At 35.0% G+C, this 16,133-nt stretch overlaps 1 protein-coding gene across 1 annotated transcript in view; it reads right to left on the bottom strand.

Moving 5' to 3' along the window:
- The window catches only part of LOC145980251 (glycine receptor subunit alpha-2-like), a 44,790-nt gene extending 28,963 nt beyond the window's left edge, over window positions 1-15,827 (bottom strand). The window contains exons 1-5 of the mRNA XM_083113261.1: window positions 15,753-15,827; window positions 14,907-15,023; window positions 10,753-10,853; window positions 8,263-8,345; window positions 5,036-5,182 (exon numbers count right to left, since the gene is read on the bottom strand). Coding sequence (XP_082969387.1) covers window positions 5,036-5,182; window positions 8,263-8,345; window positions 10,753-10,853; window positions 14,907-15,023; window positions 15,753-15,827 — 523 coding nt within the window. The remainder of the gene's footprint in view (window positions 1-5,035; window positions 5,183-8,262; window positions 8,346-10,752; window positions 10,854-14,906; window positions 15,024-15,752) is intronic.
- Window positions 15,828-16,133: the final 306 nt, after the last annotated feature.

Raw genomic sequence — 16,133 nt, 5'->3', positions numbered from 1 at the left:
TTATATGATTCATTTACAGCATACAAAAGGGTCACTACTGGCAATACCGACATGTATTACACACCAGATGAATTCAAAGCACAGAGACCCATGTTTGTCATCAACACTTCAAAAAGGAAACAAGTTGTGGTTAATGACAGGACAAACATTAAAATTATCTGTGAATTCCACGATATACTCCCTGATGACACCATATGTAGTGTTATTCTCATAGGTGAAAAATCATATATTTATGATGTAAGAAATGAGAGAGTCACAGAGCAATTCTAGAAGGCCTCTGCATATTGCATTGTCTTAGTATTAGATATATGAGTTGAGCCTGGTGCCCAATTGAACTTAAACCGGAAGTAAATATGTGTGGGTGTGGGTGGATGTGGGTGTATGTGGCTTTTTGGCCTAGTTTTAGGTGTAGCCAAAAAAATATCAAGAGGGGCATATTTTTGACAAGCTTATGGACAACAATCTCACAGATGTAGCTTTTGTAAGTGTAGGCAAATCAATCTGAGGGGGGTCATCATTTCACGGGAAATTCCCGAGGGCATTTTTACAAAAATCTTGGATTAGACAGAGTACCACACTTGAGCAATAAGCTCATATGCACATCTTGAGCTAGTTTTAAGTGTAGCCAAATCTGCCTGAGGGGGGCTCATCATTTCTCGGGTTTATAATAGTATCAATACAACTACTGATACACTACCAAACTCAATGGTGAAATTCATTTTCATCCAGACATTGCCCAAAAAATAAAATAAAAGTTTCTCCTAGAACAAAAATGGAAGCAATGAATGGAAAGTTAGTTAATTAAAGTTTTGAGGCTACATTCCGATGATGTCACAGTTCAGCGCTTGAGTGGAATTTCTTACCTTGTGTTTATGCTGATTTTCTAGGTGTTTCCCATTCTTATTCGATATCTTGATTGTAAAGCACGGTGTACAGAGAACACAGTTATTGAAAATAAAAGCTAAATAAAGCTTCTGGAACAATTCCAAGTTCCGGTAGTTGCTGAATATTTGTTTGCCATTTCAAGTCACAATGAGAGAGTACTTTCATTACCATCAGTACAATGGAGTGATGAAAGAAATAACTTTTATCAAAAACTCTGTAAAAAGTGTGATCCTGGGGTTCAGCTTAATTTCAAAGAGTTTGACTGTCAAGTCTCTCATAAATATACTTTGACTAAACCTGAATTTTCTTATAAACGTTGACTCCTCTGAGAAATATCCGTTAAAGCAAGTAGTAAGAAGTATATCGTGGAGTATTAATTACAAGTTTGGAAATTTTGCAATAAGAAATCCTACTTTTTAAGAGCTGAAAAATGTAAATTTTAAATTACTTTTTAACATGTTCTGCGAGAACATGTTAAAAAGTAATTTAAAAGTTCTGAAAATGTGTATTATTTACTGTTGATGTTTTGTGTCCTACATTTTGACTTAAAGTCCTACATTTTGGGACATAATGTTCTACTTTTCCCTTGTAGCGATCTGGTAACCATAGTGTGTGTATCACAGGGTCTCAGAACCCAGGAATCAATTTCATGATATCATCACTTATTCTCATAGTGCAAATGGGACAAATGAAATCAAAACAAATCAAATGTATACAAAATGCCAGAAATATGCAAGCAAAACACATGAATAAGCATAGATGCTACAAATACCTATACGAAACTTCAAAGTATGCACGAAATGCCAGAAATATGCATGCAAAACGCCAAAATATGCGCAAAATCTCAGAAATTCGCATGCAAAACTAAAAAAAAAACAGAAATGAAGATTAAAAATGGTAAACGATGTAAGTGCCACAATAATTCTAACACCGTTTGCAACGTTAAACTGTGAAATGTGTCATGCTCTATAATGTGGTAAACGTGAAATGTGGCTGGTAGCTCTCTAAGTAGTTCAAAGGGTGTGTAAACAGGTCGCTAGCGCGCACGTTCTTAAGGGCTGATGTGCGGAACGATGCGATTTCCCAACACTTTCGCTTTTGGCACTTACAACTTTAACCATTTTTAGTTCTCAAATATGAAAGGAAAATGACGAAATACGCACACAGAAATTCCAGAAATGTGCAAGTAAAATGCTTTTGAGGTGATTAATACAGCTCAATTATTTAGAGTGAACATTTTCTGTGCTGTGAAAAAGTTTATTTGATTCAAATGGTTAGCAAAGCCACCTTTGGAAGTATCGGCTTTCAAATATATTACAAATTGTTTATCTATACTTGAAGAAAACGGTATTTATTGAAAATAATTTTGTAAACTTTAGGAATAATAATATTCGAAATACAAATGCAGTTCGTTACTAAGTAAGAATTTATTACATGTGCTTGTGCTTCAGCTGTGATGCGTCATGAACTCCTAGAAAAAAATAGTCCGTTGCGTTCCTATAGATTAAACTATTACAAGTTCACGCTTAGATTTCGTCATAATATATTAATTTCTGCAAAAGTATGGTGTTGGAAATATACGAGCATGAAGTTGTAATGTAACGATTTACTTACGAATATTATTCTGTAGATGTAGAGTTATGCTTACTTAGCTTTAAATAGTTCCAAGATATCACATCAGAGGACGCTAGGGCACGGAAACTTTCAGAGACATCTACGGCAAGATTGTGAACTACGTGCGTTACTGAACTCTCACGTATATAAAGAAAATACGAGGCTTTCTTTACGCCAAGGCATAACTAGAGATATCTGCGCATGAGCCGAGAATAGAATTACCGGTATGTATTAGGTTAGTCAAAAAGTAAATGCAATGTTTTTCTTTTCTTCCGTAGGTTGGCTGTGGGATGTCAAACTTCATGGGGGGGCGGATATCATAGGCATCAAATTACAATAGTTTTTCTTGTATGTACGCATTGCTTGCATTGTAGAATTATTTTCCTGTAGTTTACGGTTATTACAAGCATAAGAAAACAGTTTTTCGTTGTGACGTTTCAGGAGAACACACGCTCCCTTCATCCGACATTTATTTTCATTTTGCCTAAAGATACAGTTATAACAATGGTTATAACATTGTTATACAGTTATATATATGGTTATAACATTGTTATACAGTTATATATATGGTTATAACATTGTTATACAGTTATAACATTGTTATAACTGTATATTTAGTCAAAATGAAAATAAATGTCTGATGAAGGCAGCGTATGTTTTCCTGAAACGTCACAACGAAAAACTGTTTTCTTATGCTTGTAATAACCGTAAACTACAGGAAAATAATCAAATTATAAGTCTAATATTTACCTGTAACATGTAATTAAATTAAATAAAGTCTAAATTTTGATAAGACTGCACTACGCAAGCAGCTGACAATTTTCACAGCACATTGTTGACTGACTAACCGTTAAAATAGCTTTAAGAAGTTGAGATTCGTTGCAACAATAGAAGGTCGCATTACACCAACCATGTCTGTCTACAAGTGTGCATTGTTGAGTTTCAGTGAAATGAAATTTTATTATATGTTTCTATGTCAGCATTTATCAAAAAGGGTGATATTTGAATTCGTTCATTATTTTGACTGTTAATTATAAAGAGGCGCTTATTACTACGAAAAGTAAACAGAAAAGGTACGTTCTGCATTAAAGCAAAGTGAATTAAATAAATCCAAAGTGAACATGGAATGCTCTGCCAGGTTTTTGAAAAGTTTCTTTTATATTTCCTGAGGGAATTTCCCCCACAGGCCACGCTCCGAATTCATCACTTGGAGAGCCGAAATGATGATTGAGAAAGATAGAAAGAAATGCTGATAGGTATAAAAAGATACAAAATCAAATGAAGATAGAAAAAGAGATCGGGAAATCAAAGTAGGAAGAGAACAGAGAACAAGAGATGCACAGCCCACTTGAACCTATTTCGTCCACCCTTGAAGTTGCCTAACTCCACAGTTCCTAATCCTGACTTATGGCCGCTTGCACCAACGCCGATTATTTCGAAGTTCAGATGAACGAGATCAATTGTAATCCACTCTAAATGAACTTGGTTTAAAGATTTGCATTGCACCAACGAAAAACGACGTTCAGGAGATTCCGTTCAACTGATCCGAGATTAATTTGTAAGGCTATACCTGATTGGTTGGCTAAAACAAATGACAACCAAGAATCCCATAGAGTAATGTGATGTGTTAAAGTATCAACATGTAGGAGAAGAAAATAATTCGGGCTGCAAACTTCTATGAATTTGAGAGATGTACTAATCAAACTTGTCAATATGTACAAGGATGTAGTGGAGTGTAAAAAAATAATAATATTAAAAAAGAACTGACGGCACAACGCAAAAGGAGAGGGAGAAAGCATGAAACCTTCTTCTACGGGACTTTAATGCCTTACCAATTGCATTCGATTTTGAGAGAACAGCGTATGCTGAACCTCAAATAAAGATATATTATTATTATTTCTATTATTACTGTACTGTGGTAAGTATTTGATTTGTTCATTTCTTAATTCTTATATATTTATATTGTCGTGTCGTGTAAATAGCCAGTAACATGTATTTTCGTAAATTTATACAATCATATTTCCAACACCATGTAGTGTTGTACCATTGCTGTGTTATAATTTACCTTGCACGTAATATATGACATTTATACATGTTTTGTGTTCTGGGATAGAAAGTACAGTATTTATAAACATTACGACTTTGCACCACAGAACCACAAATTATTATTATTATTTTAGCAGTTTTTAGTTTACATAGTTCTCGAATTATCAGCATTGTACATCCAACATCTCTAACGTTTTCACGCCCTCGATATCACTTTCCGCTCTTTTTATATTAAAAACAACTGCTTGCAGTCGAAGCGTCAGTATCGTGAACAAGGATCAGACACCAAAACGGTCGCGAATGGCCAATCAGAAGATAAACTCGTTTTGATGTTCCTAGATCGCGATCAAGTGTTGAACCGTCTTCGTGCAATGGAATTTTCCAGTGATCCTTTCCCGATCTGAGTTTAAAATTTGATCTTCGTTCGTGCACACGGCCATTAGACATGACGAACCAAAAGACATAATTGCATATACAACGAAAAATTTACCTTCAAGAGTGTCCATAGTAAAAGAGACGGAGCAGTTTTTAGCAGTAATGTTGGTGATCTGAAACTGCGGCAGCTGGGCTAGAGATTTATCAAAATTCACTCCCTCAGCAGCGAACTCCAAAGCCAGCGATGAGACTTGATGCCCAACTTTTGAAGAACACAAAGAAGGCACAATTTAAACATATTAATAATCTAAATTGATATCTCTTCATATCAGTGAGACATTGGCAACAGTGATGGTTTATCATTTAAAAAAAAAAATGTGACAAGTCAGAAAATTAATCATCGATTTCTTATAGTTGTACATGTAGAGAGTTTATTATACATGTAATTAATACTGTATATTATTTATAGTATTATTAATTGATTTTTATTGTGAATCTTTGATTGGAGAAGACCCTGTTAGAGGCTGGAAACGTTACGTTTTTTGTGCATATTTTTTTACAATAAATTTTGCCTTGGTAGGCATTTGAATGTTTTAATACGATTATGTAGCTATTTTGTTACCTTTTGTTTATTAATATTGTAATATTAATACTTTTCAAGGGATGTAAAACCATAATTTGAGTTTTAAATTAAATTTAACTCCACTACAGCTAAAAAGTTATTATTAATAATAATAAAATTTAACATAATTTTCAGTTAAATCAACACAAACTATAATTCTAAACACATTCAACTCTTATTTCACAACTCTTGCACACCATTTTCTAATTGACAAGGTACAAATCGTACATAAATATTGAAAAACTAGTTTATAAGAAGAAATATTGTTCAAATATGTATCATATATGAACACAGGCTCAACCCAAGGGGTGGTTTGGGGGTTGGCACCCTTCAAGAGTCCAAAAGTGTTTCAGTACCCTTGAAACTGTTTTCTTTATATGTGCGAGTGTTTAAAAGCTGTAAAAAATATATGAAATGTTTAAAGCCAAACTGAAGACCATGCTCTGAATACATAGCCAAGTTAACCTCCCAGAAAGAATCTTCGTCACCACACTGGATATGAACATACAATTCAAAAATATATTAGCTATACATAGTGTAATGTCAAACTTAAAGTCAGATTGGAAATCTTTAAAGTTTTGAAGATTCCAATTAAAAGATAGAAGCACGTGCCATACATCAATGGATAGAAAGGTTTAAAGTTTCATATTTGAAAGTTGAAACATGAGCACCATGTTCGTGCCACACACGAATTAACTGTCCCCTAGTTATTGAATTGATAGCTACAACAATTCGATGTGTATTGAATGAAACTAATAGGCAGGATTATAAAACTTTGAACCTTTCTCTATCCATTGATGTATGGTTCGTGTTTCTGTCTTTTATAGTTCGTGAGAAATAAACATTTGAAATCTGCTCTTTCTTTTTGAATAACCCTACATAATCTGTAATACAGTGCAATACAGAAAATGCAATATGATATGAATCAGTGTAGGTGTATTTTCAGTATTATTAACTAGGATTATCAAAGGTTAATTTAGTTATTAAATGTTTTGGCAGCTGAATTCGTTTTAGATGTTATTAATAAATCAGAAAAGGATTCTAAGTTGTGAACATAGAGTTGTCTCCACAGCTCACAAAGGATAACACTGGCAAGTATATCTGCTGTTTTGGGTTAGATTCTTGTTGACCCAGATTTTACACTGAAACTTAATATAATTGTTAATTTATTGGTTGCTCCCATACTGTGTCTATGGCAGTGCTGGGAAAGTTACTTTTAGAAGTAATTGAGTTACCGTTACTGGTATTTGAAAAGGAATTGTAAGTTTCTTTCACAGTTACTTGCTGCTCACTCACTCACTCTCTAGCTTCTTAAACCCGAAGGTGCATGCCTGCAGCAACACAGGCCTTCCATCTGTCCCTATCTTGAGCAAGAGCTATATACTCTTTTCCATCCCTACCGATTTCATTTAGGTCCATCTCAACGTTGTCCCTCCATCTTCGTCTTGGCCTTCCTACAGGTCTCTTACCATCAGGTTTCCCAACACGAATCCTGTTAACTCCTCTTTCCTCTCCCATTCGTGCCACATGGCCTGCCCACCTAAGTATTCTTGATTTAATCATTCTAATAATATCTGGACATGAATACAAATTATGTAGTTCTAAATTATGTAACCTTCTCCACTCACCTGTCTCCTCATCCCTTTTAGGTCCAAAGATTTTCCTAAGGATCTTATTTTCAAATACTCTCAATTTATGTTCCTCTTTCAATGTAAGGGACCAAGTTTCACATCCATATAATACTACAGGCAAAATTACTGTTTTGTATATTTTAACTTTTAGTTTCTTAGATATTAAACGAGAAGATAAAAGTTTATGAAGAGAGAAGTAACATGCATTTCCTGGATTAAGCCTACTTTTTAGTTCCTCCTTAATATCATTTTCATTTGTTAGTATTACTCCTAAGTATTTGAATTTGGAAACTGGTTCAAACGAGTTGTTATCAATAATTATATTTATATTATTATATTACTTGGTTTCGACCTGTAAGCATATATTTAGTTTTCTCTTTGTTAACTTCCAAACCTATCTCTCTAGCAGTTTTGAAAAATGTTTTAGCATTATTCTTAATTGTATTTATATCATCCCCTAATAAGTCTACTTGCTGCTGGATCTTTTATTGCAAACAAATTGCACACAATCAATTATCATTAATTGTAATGTAACAAATATATGAATACTTAGTTACTTATGTCTTTGATGCTTACTGATATCTTCATAGCTATATTAATATTATTACAACAAAAATAAAATGGAACAAAACATTGAAGTCATCAAGCTCAATTAGAAATATCAATTTGCAATAAAGCGTGGATGTTTTTAATTTTGCATGCAAAGAAGTCTAGCTTCCTTTCCTTATACACGAAAATACTTTCATCTTAGCATCTAGACACGGCACAGTTGGAAACAGTGTTGCCAAATTTACGTTTCCCCCACGTTGCAAGCTTTCAAGATAGCATTTAAGCGGCACAAAACAACTGTTAAAGCAACTGTTGATAACATTACTTCTATTGCAAGAAAGTAACTCTGTTACATTTAAAGCTACTCACTTTTAAAGTAGCTAGTTACAGCTAGAATTTCTTGAACAAAGTAACTTAGTTCTAATTACTGGTCTACGATTTCTTCCTGAGATCATTTTGATATTTTATCTTGGGACAGAGTAAAATTGAAACCACCACTCCAACAGAATTTGCAATAAACAAATGAACATTGATACTCACAGCTCTCCACTTCCAGGACACACCTCTGAACATCAAATGGGTAATTTCGAAGATCAAAATCACACAATGTAGTCACAAAGTACCTGCTCAAACAGATCAAGCAATTAACGTTTTGTTATAAAAAAAAATAAAGATGCATAATCATAGAATGTGTGCATGTGCAGTCTTAGTGTTAGCTCTTAGTCAACATAAGATGGGAAGTCAAGTGAATTCAATATTAATTTTTGGAAAGAAAACAAGGATATCGATTTGATTTACTTCGTTTTCCGAAAGTAAGTAAATTAAGGAAATTACTCTTTCGAAAACTAAAACTATAACTTTGCTCACTCGCTTCTCTCTTTAGACCGAAAGGAAGGTATTAGGCTTGATTTGATTTCAAAAGTCATGCCTTCAACATTTTTTCACCTTACAATCATTTCTGAAAGCAAGGTAAATTGTTCGGTTTAAAATCATTTACAATCATGAATAAGACGACTTTTGCACTCTGTTTGGCATTTGAGAACCAAAACTCAATGTTTATTTTTAGTCCAGTCATACTCATAGTTTAATCAAGACTTGACCTACCACAGGTAGCACAGAAAACTTGCTGCAAGCCAGAAGCAAGTTTGCCATGCCAAGTGAGGAAACTTGAGGCAAGCTCTTCATGGCAAGCTGTGATCTTGCTCTAACTTTGCATCCAGCTATCTAGTTACCATAAGTCTAAGTTGTAGGAAACTTGCAAAGACAAGCCTGCATCAAGCTTGTCGTAACTTATGTAAGCTTTCGTCAGTAGCCTTTCTGCAAAGCAAAAGTGCTTTCGAACGCTCACTTGCAGAGTACCACTTACATCGAACTTGCATCCAGCTTGCCATATCAAATTTACGTTGGCAAGTTATAAGCAAGCTATCGTAATCTTGCCGCAAGCTTACGTTCTACCTGGGACAGTTTAAAGGAATTTGTTGTTAGTTTCCATTCTAGATGTGAAAAAACAATAAATTTGTTTCTAAGTCCCTTTTGTGTCACTTTTGGCTAACCAAAAATGAGGATTATATTAAGCTGATGAAGGGGTGTTCGCAAAGCTCTTTTCAGTCAACTGGAACACTCGATCGAGATATAGTGTTGTTTGAACACTTCATCCGTGAGCGGAGAATGCTATTTACTTAGTTCACCTTGAGTGGAACGAATTCTTTCGTGTCTGAAATACCATCGATTAATGCTCAATGTTACGCCATTCTAGTGGCATATGTTGAAACAATGCACGCTGTTTAGTTCTATTATCGATATAATGACGTGCATCACAATTAGTATTTATTTATTTATACGAATTTTCCCTCCCCTTACTTGAGCCATGATCAATGAAACGTGCACGGAGCAATTTATGCGTTACAAAACCAACACTAAAAGTTATAGATGTATTTCCTTCATAATACAACTTGAACATTAGAATTTTGGGTGCTTACGATTATTACGACTGATTGTCTCTTATATTAATTTAAACTTATACAACGAGTTAATTTATTTTGTTTATTTAGAGGGGTGCTGTTCTAACAATATATTTTTAATTTATCAAAAAGAAAATAAGTTGATGGAAAGGAACGAAGCTGCACATATTACTATATTTTTGCTTTTGAGAAATCAATTTGAACAAATCGTTGATAGTTATGTCGAAACCTGTAGAACAATTTACGAATTAACAATTTGATTTGATTTTTGCTATTTAGCGTTTTGGCTAATCGCAGCTATAAGTATGAGTTATGGTACGCTGAAATTGATGAAGGGATACTCACGAGGAACACCCGTGCCCATGCCGGATTCGAACCTGCAACTACCGGCGTCGTAGCGTGCTGTGATAACCACTCCCCCATGGAGGTCGGTACTGTTCGAGACTCGAGAACGAGGCGAATGGTTTATAAATTTAGAATACGAGACCCAGAAAGGCATTACAACTCTGGACGAGACCGAGATATTAAGTAGTCTCGATACTATTTTTAGTTTCGAGATATTGTCTTATCCGTTCAAACTACAACCCATGCATAACATCCGACCCACCAAGGACTTTTTTGTCGGTCGCTTTAGTGTTGATAAAAAAACGTGTATTCTTATTTTCAACCATTATATTTAGTGCAAAATAGTGTAATAAAGGCCGCGAGAAATTGGTGAACTATTGTGTTGGCCCTCCATACTTGCCGGGATTCTGTGGAGCAAGACCGTGCATAACGGTAGAAAAGGGGACAAAGCGATTGGACGGAGGCTCGATACCCGGTGGGGGCTCATAGTTGTTCGGATTCCACTCTAAACTGTAAGTCCAGTCGCGATTAGCTTACTGTGGATAAAGTGGACTTAAAACACAAATCAAGCAAGCAAGTATTTATTAGTTTTTCAACATAAGTATATATGACGAAACAGTTTTTCTATTAAATTTTGTCTATTATTTTCCGTCCTGTTTTGTTGTTTCAAAAAGCTGGTTATCTTGTGTTTGAGTCATTTGCAAAAAGGGTTGAGAGTTCTTACCTATCCGTTACTGAGATCCTGTTCGACGGTTTAAGGAGAAAATAGCCTTTAATCGGAAACCTTTCGTCCAGAGACCAGCTTTTGGCATTCTTGAAGTACAGCTGAAAAAGAAAGGCAACCAAATTTTAATTGAACATTTCAAGTACAAGAGACCTTTATTTATGTACGGAAAAAATATCGCTTACGCTTCAAAAAAGGTTTTTAAGATATTTATATTTTAAAAATATATAATACACCACCACAAATCACAACGCAGTACCAGGTCTTACTTCAGGAATTCAATTTTGAAACACTTGGTAATAGGCGAAAATTGTTAGATCAATTGTTCCTGTACAAAACAGTAAACGGCATATTAGATAATAGTTTATTTCTTGGACAACTTCACTTTAATATAAGGAAGAATAATTTACGTTGTAGAAATATTTTCATCCTTAAAATTCCAAAAAAACAAAAATTTAAGAGCTATAATCATTCCATAGCTTTTTCAATGCAATTCTTGACTTACAAGAAAACAATTCTGAAAGTACGAATATGTGATCGTTAATGCATAATAACTGTATTTATACTCAAGATTATATGATTATTATTTTTTCTTTATTTTATTTATAAACTGTTCTGTATGTCTATATTTATGTAATGAATACAATTTGTGACTGGATTGCATAGGCTATATATCTATTGTAATTATAGGTGTATTGTAATTCTGTAATTTTGTAATTACTATTCATTATTATTATTATGTACGCCTTCTGTCATTGGAGGATATAGCTCTGTGGAAGGTAATGATAAATAAATAAAAAAAACTTCACCAAATATCTATTGCGCGTTCAACTCAATGAGGGCGTGGGGCGAGAAATGTGATCTACGGACCTCCAACGAATAAGGCTGACGAAATCTACTCTTCTTGCCATGTCGGTAGACTTTGTACTTTATTTGACAATGGACAGAAAAGTTCAGACGCGAAGCAGGATAAAATTGTCTCACCGTTTACTCAATTGTTTTCGGTCCTGTTTGTTCCATACTCAATTCCATTTGGGGGGGGGGGGGTAAAAAAAATTCCTGTCAGGGAAGGAATTTTGTTTCTACCGGTGATAAAAAAATGTGGGGGAGGGAACACTGCAGAAAAGTAAAGCAAAATAAACCAAGCCGATCGATCCTTACACAGCTGACAGTTGGTAGTTGCCTGTCCCGTTGTGTGATGCTTGTAGAAATAGTAAGGCAGTATTCCTCAACAAAAGACGATCGTTGTCAGCCTTTCCGCCTCTCTATACTTGTTGCAGTTTTCTGAGAAGGGTCAATCATCATATTTCACTATTTTATCCATGGTAGAAAAACAATGTTGCACTGTGAAACACAATGTGCCGTAAAAATGGAACATCTACATCCTTAAATAGTCGCTTCCGTGCAAGGCGTTATGTGTGCTGCCTTGTAGCAAATTTTCAATGACAAGTTCTTCACACTAGAGTTAGGCAGGGAAGCGAGTATTTAAGGATCTAAGCGTCCCATTTTTATCACTGGTGCTGTACCTGCCAATTCGTTGGTGCTATGTTATCAGTGTTGTGCCAGTACAAGAATTACCCTAGAAGTGAGCGTCTGCTCAGCTCAGTCATAGCATCCCATGACCTTTTACATGCATTGTACTCCTTGAAGAAGAATCATGGACGCTGCCAAGAATTTTCGTAGGGAGTGAAGTCGGTAATATAAAATTGATTACCTAATAATTATTATAAAAATAAAATCAACAATAAACTATTATTACGAACTAATATATTATTATTATTATTATCGCAACACTTCAACTCCAATATTTTTCTCAGCACACAAGTATTAAGTTATAGAATAGTTATGTATGAAATTATATGCTTCTGTAGAATAATCTATACTTTAAAAAATAATCTTAAAATATAGTTGTAATCCCCTCAATCCCCTTTTGATTGGTTCACCAATTACTATTATAAGAGAATACAATATTTCATTGTTCTGTACCCGCGAGAATACTACACTTATACCTCACCATATCTTCTGACTAACTTGAAAGAAGCCATTTCTTTTTTAAAAATACTGAAAGAAATGCAATGCCAGTGGCTTAAGCCCACATCACAAGGAACTGGATTTCCAGTAGGAATGCCCTAGTTGGCGCTGGACTGGCTACCAATTTGCTAGTTTTCGCCTCACACGATACTTATCAGCGTACTTGTCGATAGACTTTTGTTCCCATACGAGGGAAGTTGTAATGGCGGCTGCGTGAGATGTAAACAATGCATCACTTCACATTTTTAGAAGCCCATAACTATTCAACCGAGAGGAATAACGTTTCGTATAAAACGTTATTAGTAGAGCCCGGAAGTTTGGCAAAATGCCTCTTTTTATCTACTGCATATATTGATAATTTTTTTCCGGATATACGTTTCTTATGTTGTTTCGAATGTTTTGGAAGCCTTTTCATTTTGCCTATTTTGCCTATTTGGGACCTCACTGCCTATTTTTAATTATAATGCCTTTTTTTTTGCCTTTTTCAATGAAATTTGACCATTTTTTTAAAAACAAATGTGTATATAAATTATTTTTCTCCCAAAAAACGTTGTTGGCAATTATTTTTCTTCCGTTTATTATGTGAATAATTTTCGCTTTATTTAAGTAATATTGAACTCACGCATGTTTCAACATTGCTGAGGAGAAAAGTGTGAGAAAAAAGTATTTCATGCTGAGTTAGGATATTGCCTTTCGGTTAACATTTCTTGTGCATGATTGACTGCTGAAGTGGACAGATTGATTTCGAACACATAGAAGATATTTCTGAAATCTCCCTTTCGAACCCGAAAATTTCAGGATGTTGCGATTGAGCTTAGTTTACCTCAGCAACCAGTCTTGACGAGATGGGGAACCTGGATATCAGCAGCTATATATTATGCTAACAACCTTGAAAAAATCAGTGAAATGATAGATGCTCTTCCAGAAAATGAAGCGGCTTCAATTCGTGAAGTGAAAGAAAAAAACCTGTGCTATTCAAATTTATTTTTGCACATTATGGTGCATTGTCAGAGACAATTACAATTATAGCATCCATGAAAATGTTCGAGGAATCTATGCAGCAGATGATGGAAGTGCCAGGAGAAAAGGGGTCGGCTGTTGCGGAAAAGCGCAAACGGGTAGTGAGTGCAAATGAGAGGACCTGAAACAATTGAAAACAATATGTGATATTCTAAAAGGTGAAAATGCTGTTACCGAAGTGAGTCCAGCTACAGTAGCTTGTTTTATGTATGCTCCAATAACTTCTGTCGAAGTAAAAATATCATTTTCTATTATGAAAACCTTCTCTCTGACAGACGACTATCAATGAATGTTGAGAACTTTAAAAAGCACCCTGTAGTTATGTGCAATGAAGACGGAGAAAATTGAAATGCTCTTCCCAATTTAGATTTTAACATTTTACCAGAAATTAGAGATAAAAGTAAGCGACTTCCAAATGTGCCTTTTTTCGGTTTATTTTGCCTTTTTTTCATTTTTAGTGCCTATTTTCCACTTTATAAATGCCTTTTTGCCTGCCTATTTTAACGAAAATAAATGCCTGAACTTCCGGGTTGTAGTTATTAGGTACAAAACAATGGCGCTGCTTAAATACATACTTTACAACGTTTACTGTACACGTATGGAAGAATATTTTAGTTGTTTCAAATGTAAACACCGTGCACTCAACGCGCCTTTCATGCTGTATACGTTATATATTGCTGGAGTAACACTCGGAAACCACAGACAAAAGCGCTCACTTGCACACTCACAGATTATCTTCACATGGCGAAACTTTGATCTGATTGGCTGTTCCACAGAATCCAGCCGAGGAAAGCAAGTAGCAATTAGAACATGTCCTATTCCTCGAAGCAGTGAGCCAGCCGGCCATGATTGCTACCTAGAAAGTTAGTTCAGCGCCAACTAGGGCATTCCTACTAGAAATCTAGTTCCTTGTGATAGGGGCTTTAGCCCTACTAGCTTATGAGTCCAATGTGAAGCAACTTACGCCACCTGCCTGCAGTTGTGTGAACTAGATAGTCTGACCATTTCTTCGCTCGTGCTATCAGCGCAAAAGATAAACTTTGCTCCCTTATCCAATACTTTATCAAATCGAAACATGATAAAACTGTGACTTTCAAACTTACATCAGGACACCAGAAATATCCTAAATCTTCCCTAGGAATTCGTACGGTACTGTTGCCATCAACATTCAATCTATGGTCTCTCCACTCTATCTTGAGAATGAACGCAGCCTCCATATCCTGAAAAATGAGGAAGATACAATTGTATTTAATTAATCATGATGGGCACGCTAGAAACCCAAAGAATCCTCAATAATTTTAAATTTTGCATGATTCCCTATGAAAATTCACGTGGACGAATCCTACGTCTACCGAAGCAGACCCATCACACCCCTGAACTAAATGGACTGTGCCCGTGACTCAGTATACGATTACAGCGTGTTCCACAATCTTAATCCCACACTGTGCTTTAGTTGTTCGTGAATACTGACAGGCGAGTACATTTAAACAAAGGACATTTCGGAATACATTTTGCAAAGGAACTCTGCCGGTCAGAGTCCTGTGGGAAAAAAATCTCATTGAGGAATGTTTGGATTTTATAGTGGCAAAGTCACTATTCTGTATTCCTATATTGTCCATTTTATTAATTTTTCGCGTGACTATTGAACAGAAGTCTGGATTTGATTTGATTTCACTGTACAATTAAATCAGCAATTCGGTTCGGTCAACTGCCCTTCCTTTTCTAACGATAAACGAAAGGAATCTTAGTTAATTTCAGCTCATAATAACCTTAAAAAGTTGGTATTAGCTAAAAGAAATACAGCATTTGTTTAACATTTTTTTTAAAAGAAAGATATTTTTAAACATTTTGAACCTATTGCTTCAAGAACATGAACGAACGAATAGTTTATACTATGACTATTTTTTGATGTTATATTTATTATGTGCCCAGCTTTAGTACATTAGTACATAGTCAATTTCTTTATCTGAAAATGTCAACTCAGATTTAACCTTCTTCCTAAGAGGGGTTAGCTGCAAAACCATCATTAACGGGGGACGTGTCTCCCAATAATCTTGAAGAATGTATTGTCATATTGACGTATTATACAGCATGCTCACCCCATCAATAATTCAAAGGTGATGTTAGCTGGAAGAACAGCAATTGTTCACTCATTATTATTATTATTATTATTATTAAAATGTCTTCATTGAAGTGTAACAATGTCCAAATCTTTCTCTCTGTAACTCCTATGTCGCTGCTAACTAATTTTCATATGTGCCTTTCTTTTACCACTTCTTTAAGAAATTTTAAGTATAATATTAAGTCATACCATTAAGTCTTCATGCACC

The sequence above is a fragment of the Lepisma saccharinum genome, chromosome 27, assembly GCF_977018435.1.
Source record: "Lepisma saccharinum chromosome 27, izLepSacc3.1, whole genome shotgun sequence".
NCBI classification, from domain to species: Eukaryota; Metazoa; Arthropoda; class Insecta; order Zygentoma; family Lepismatidae; genus Lepisma; species Lepisma saccharinum.
The sequence above is the reverse complement of the archived record's forward strand: the minus strand, read 5'-3'. Positions and strand labels throughout refer to the sequence as shown.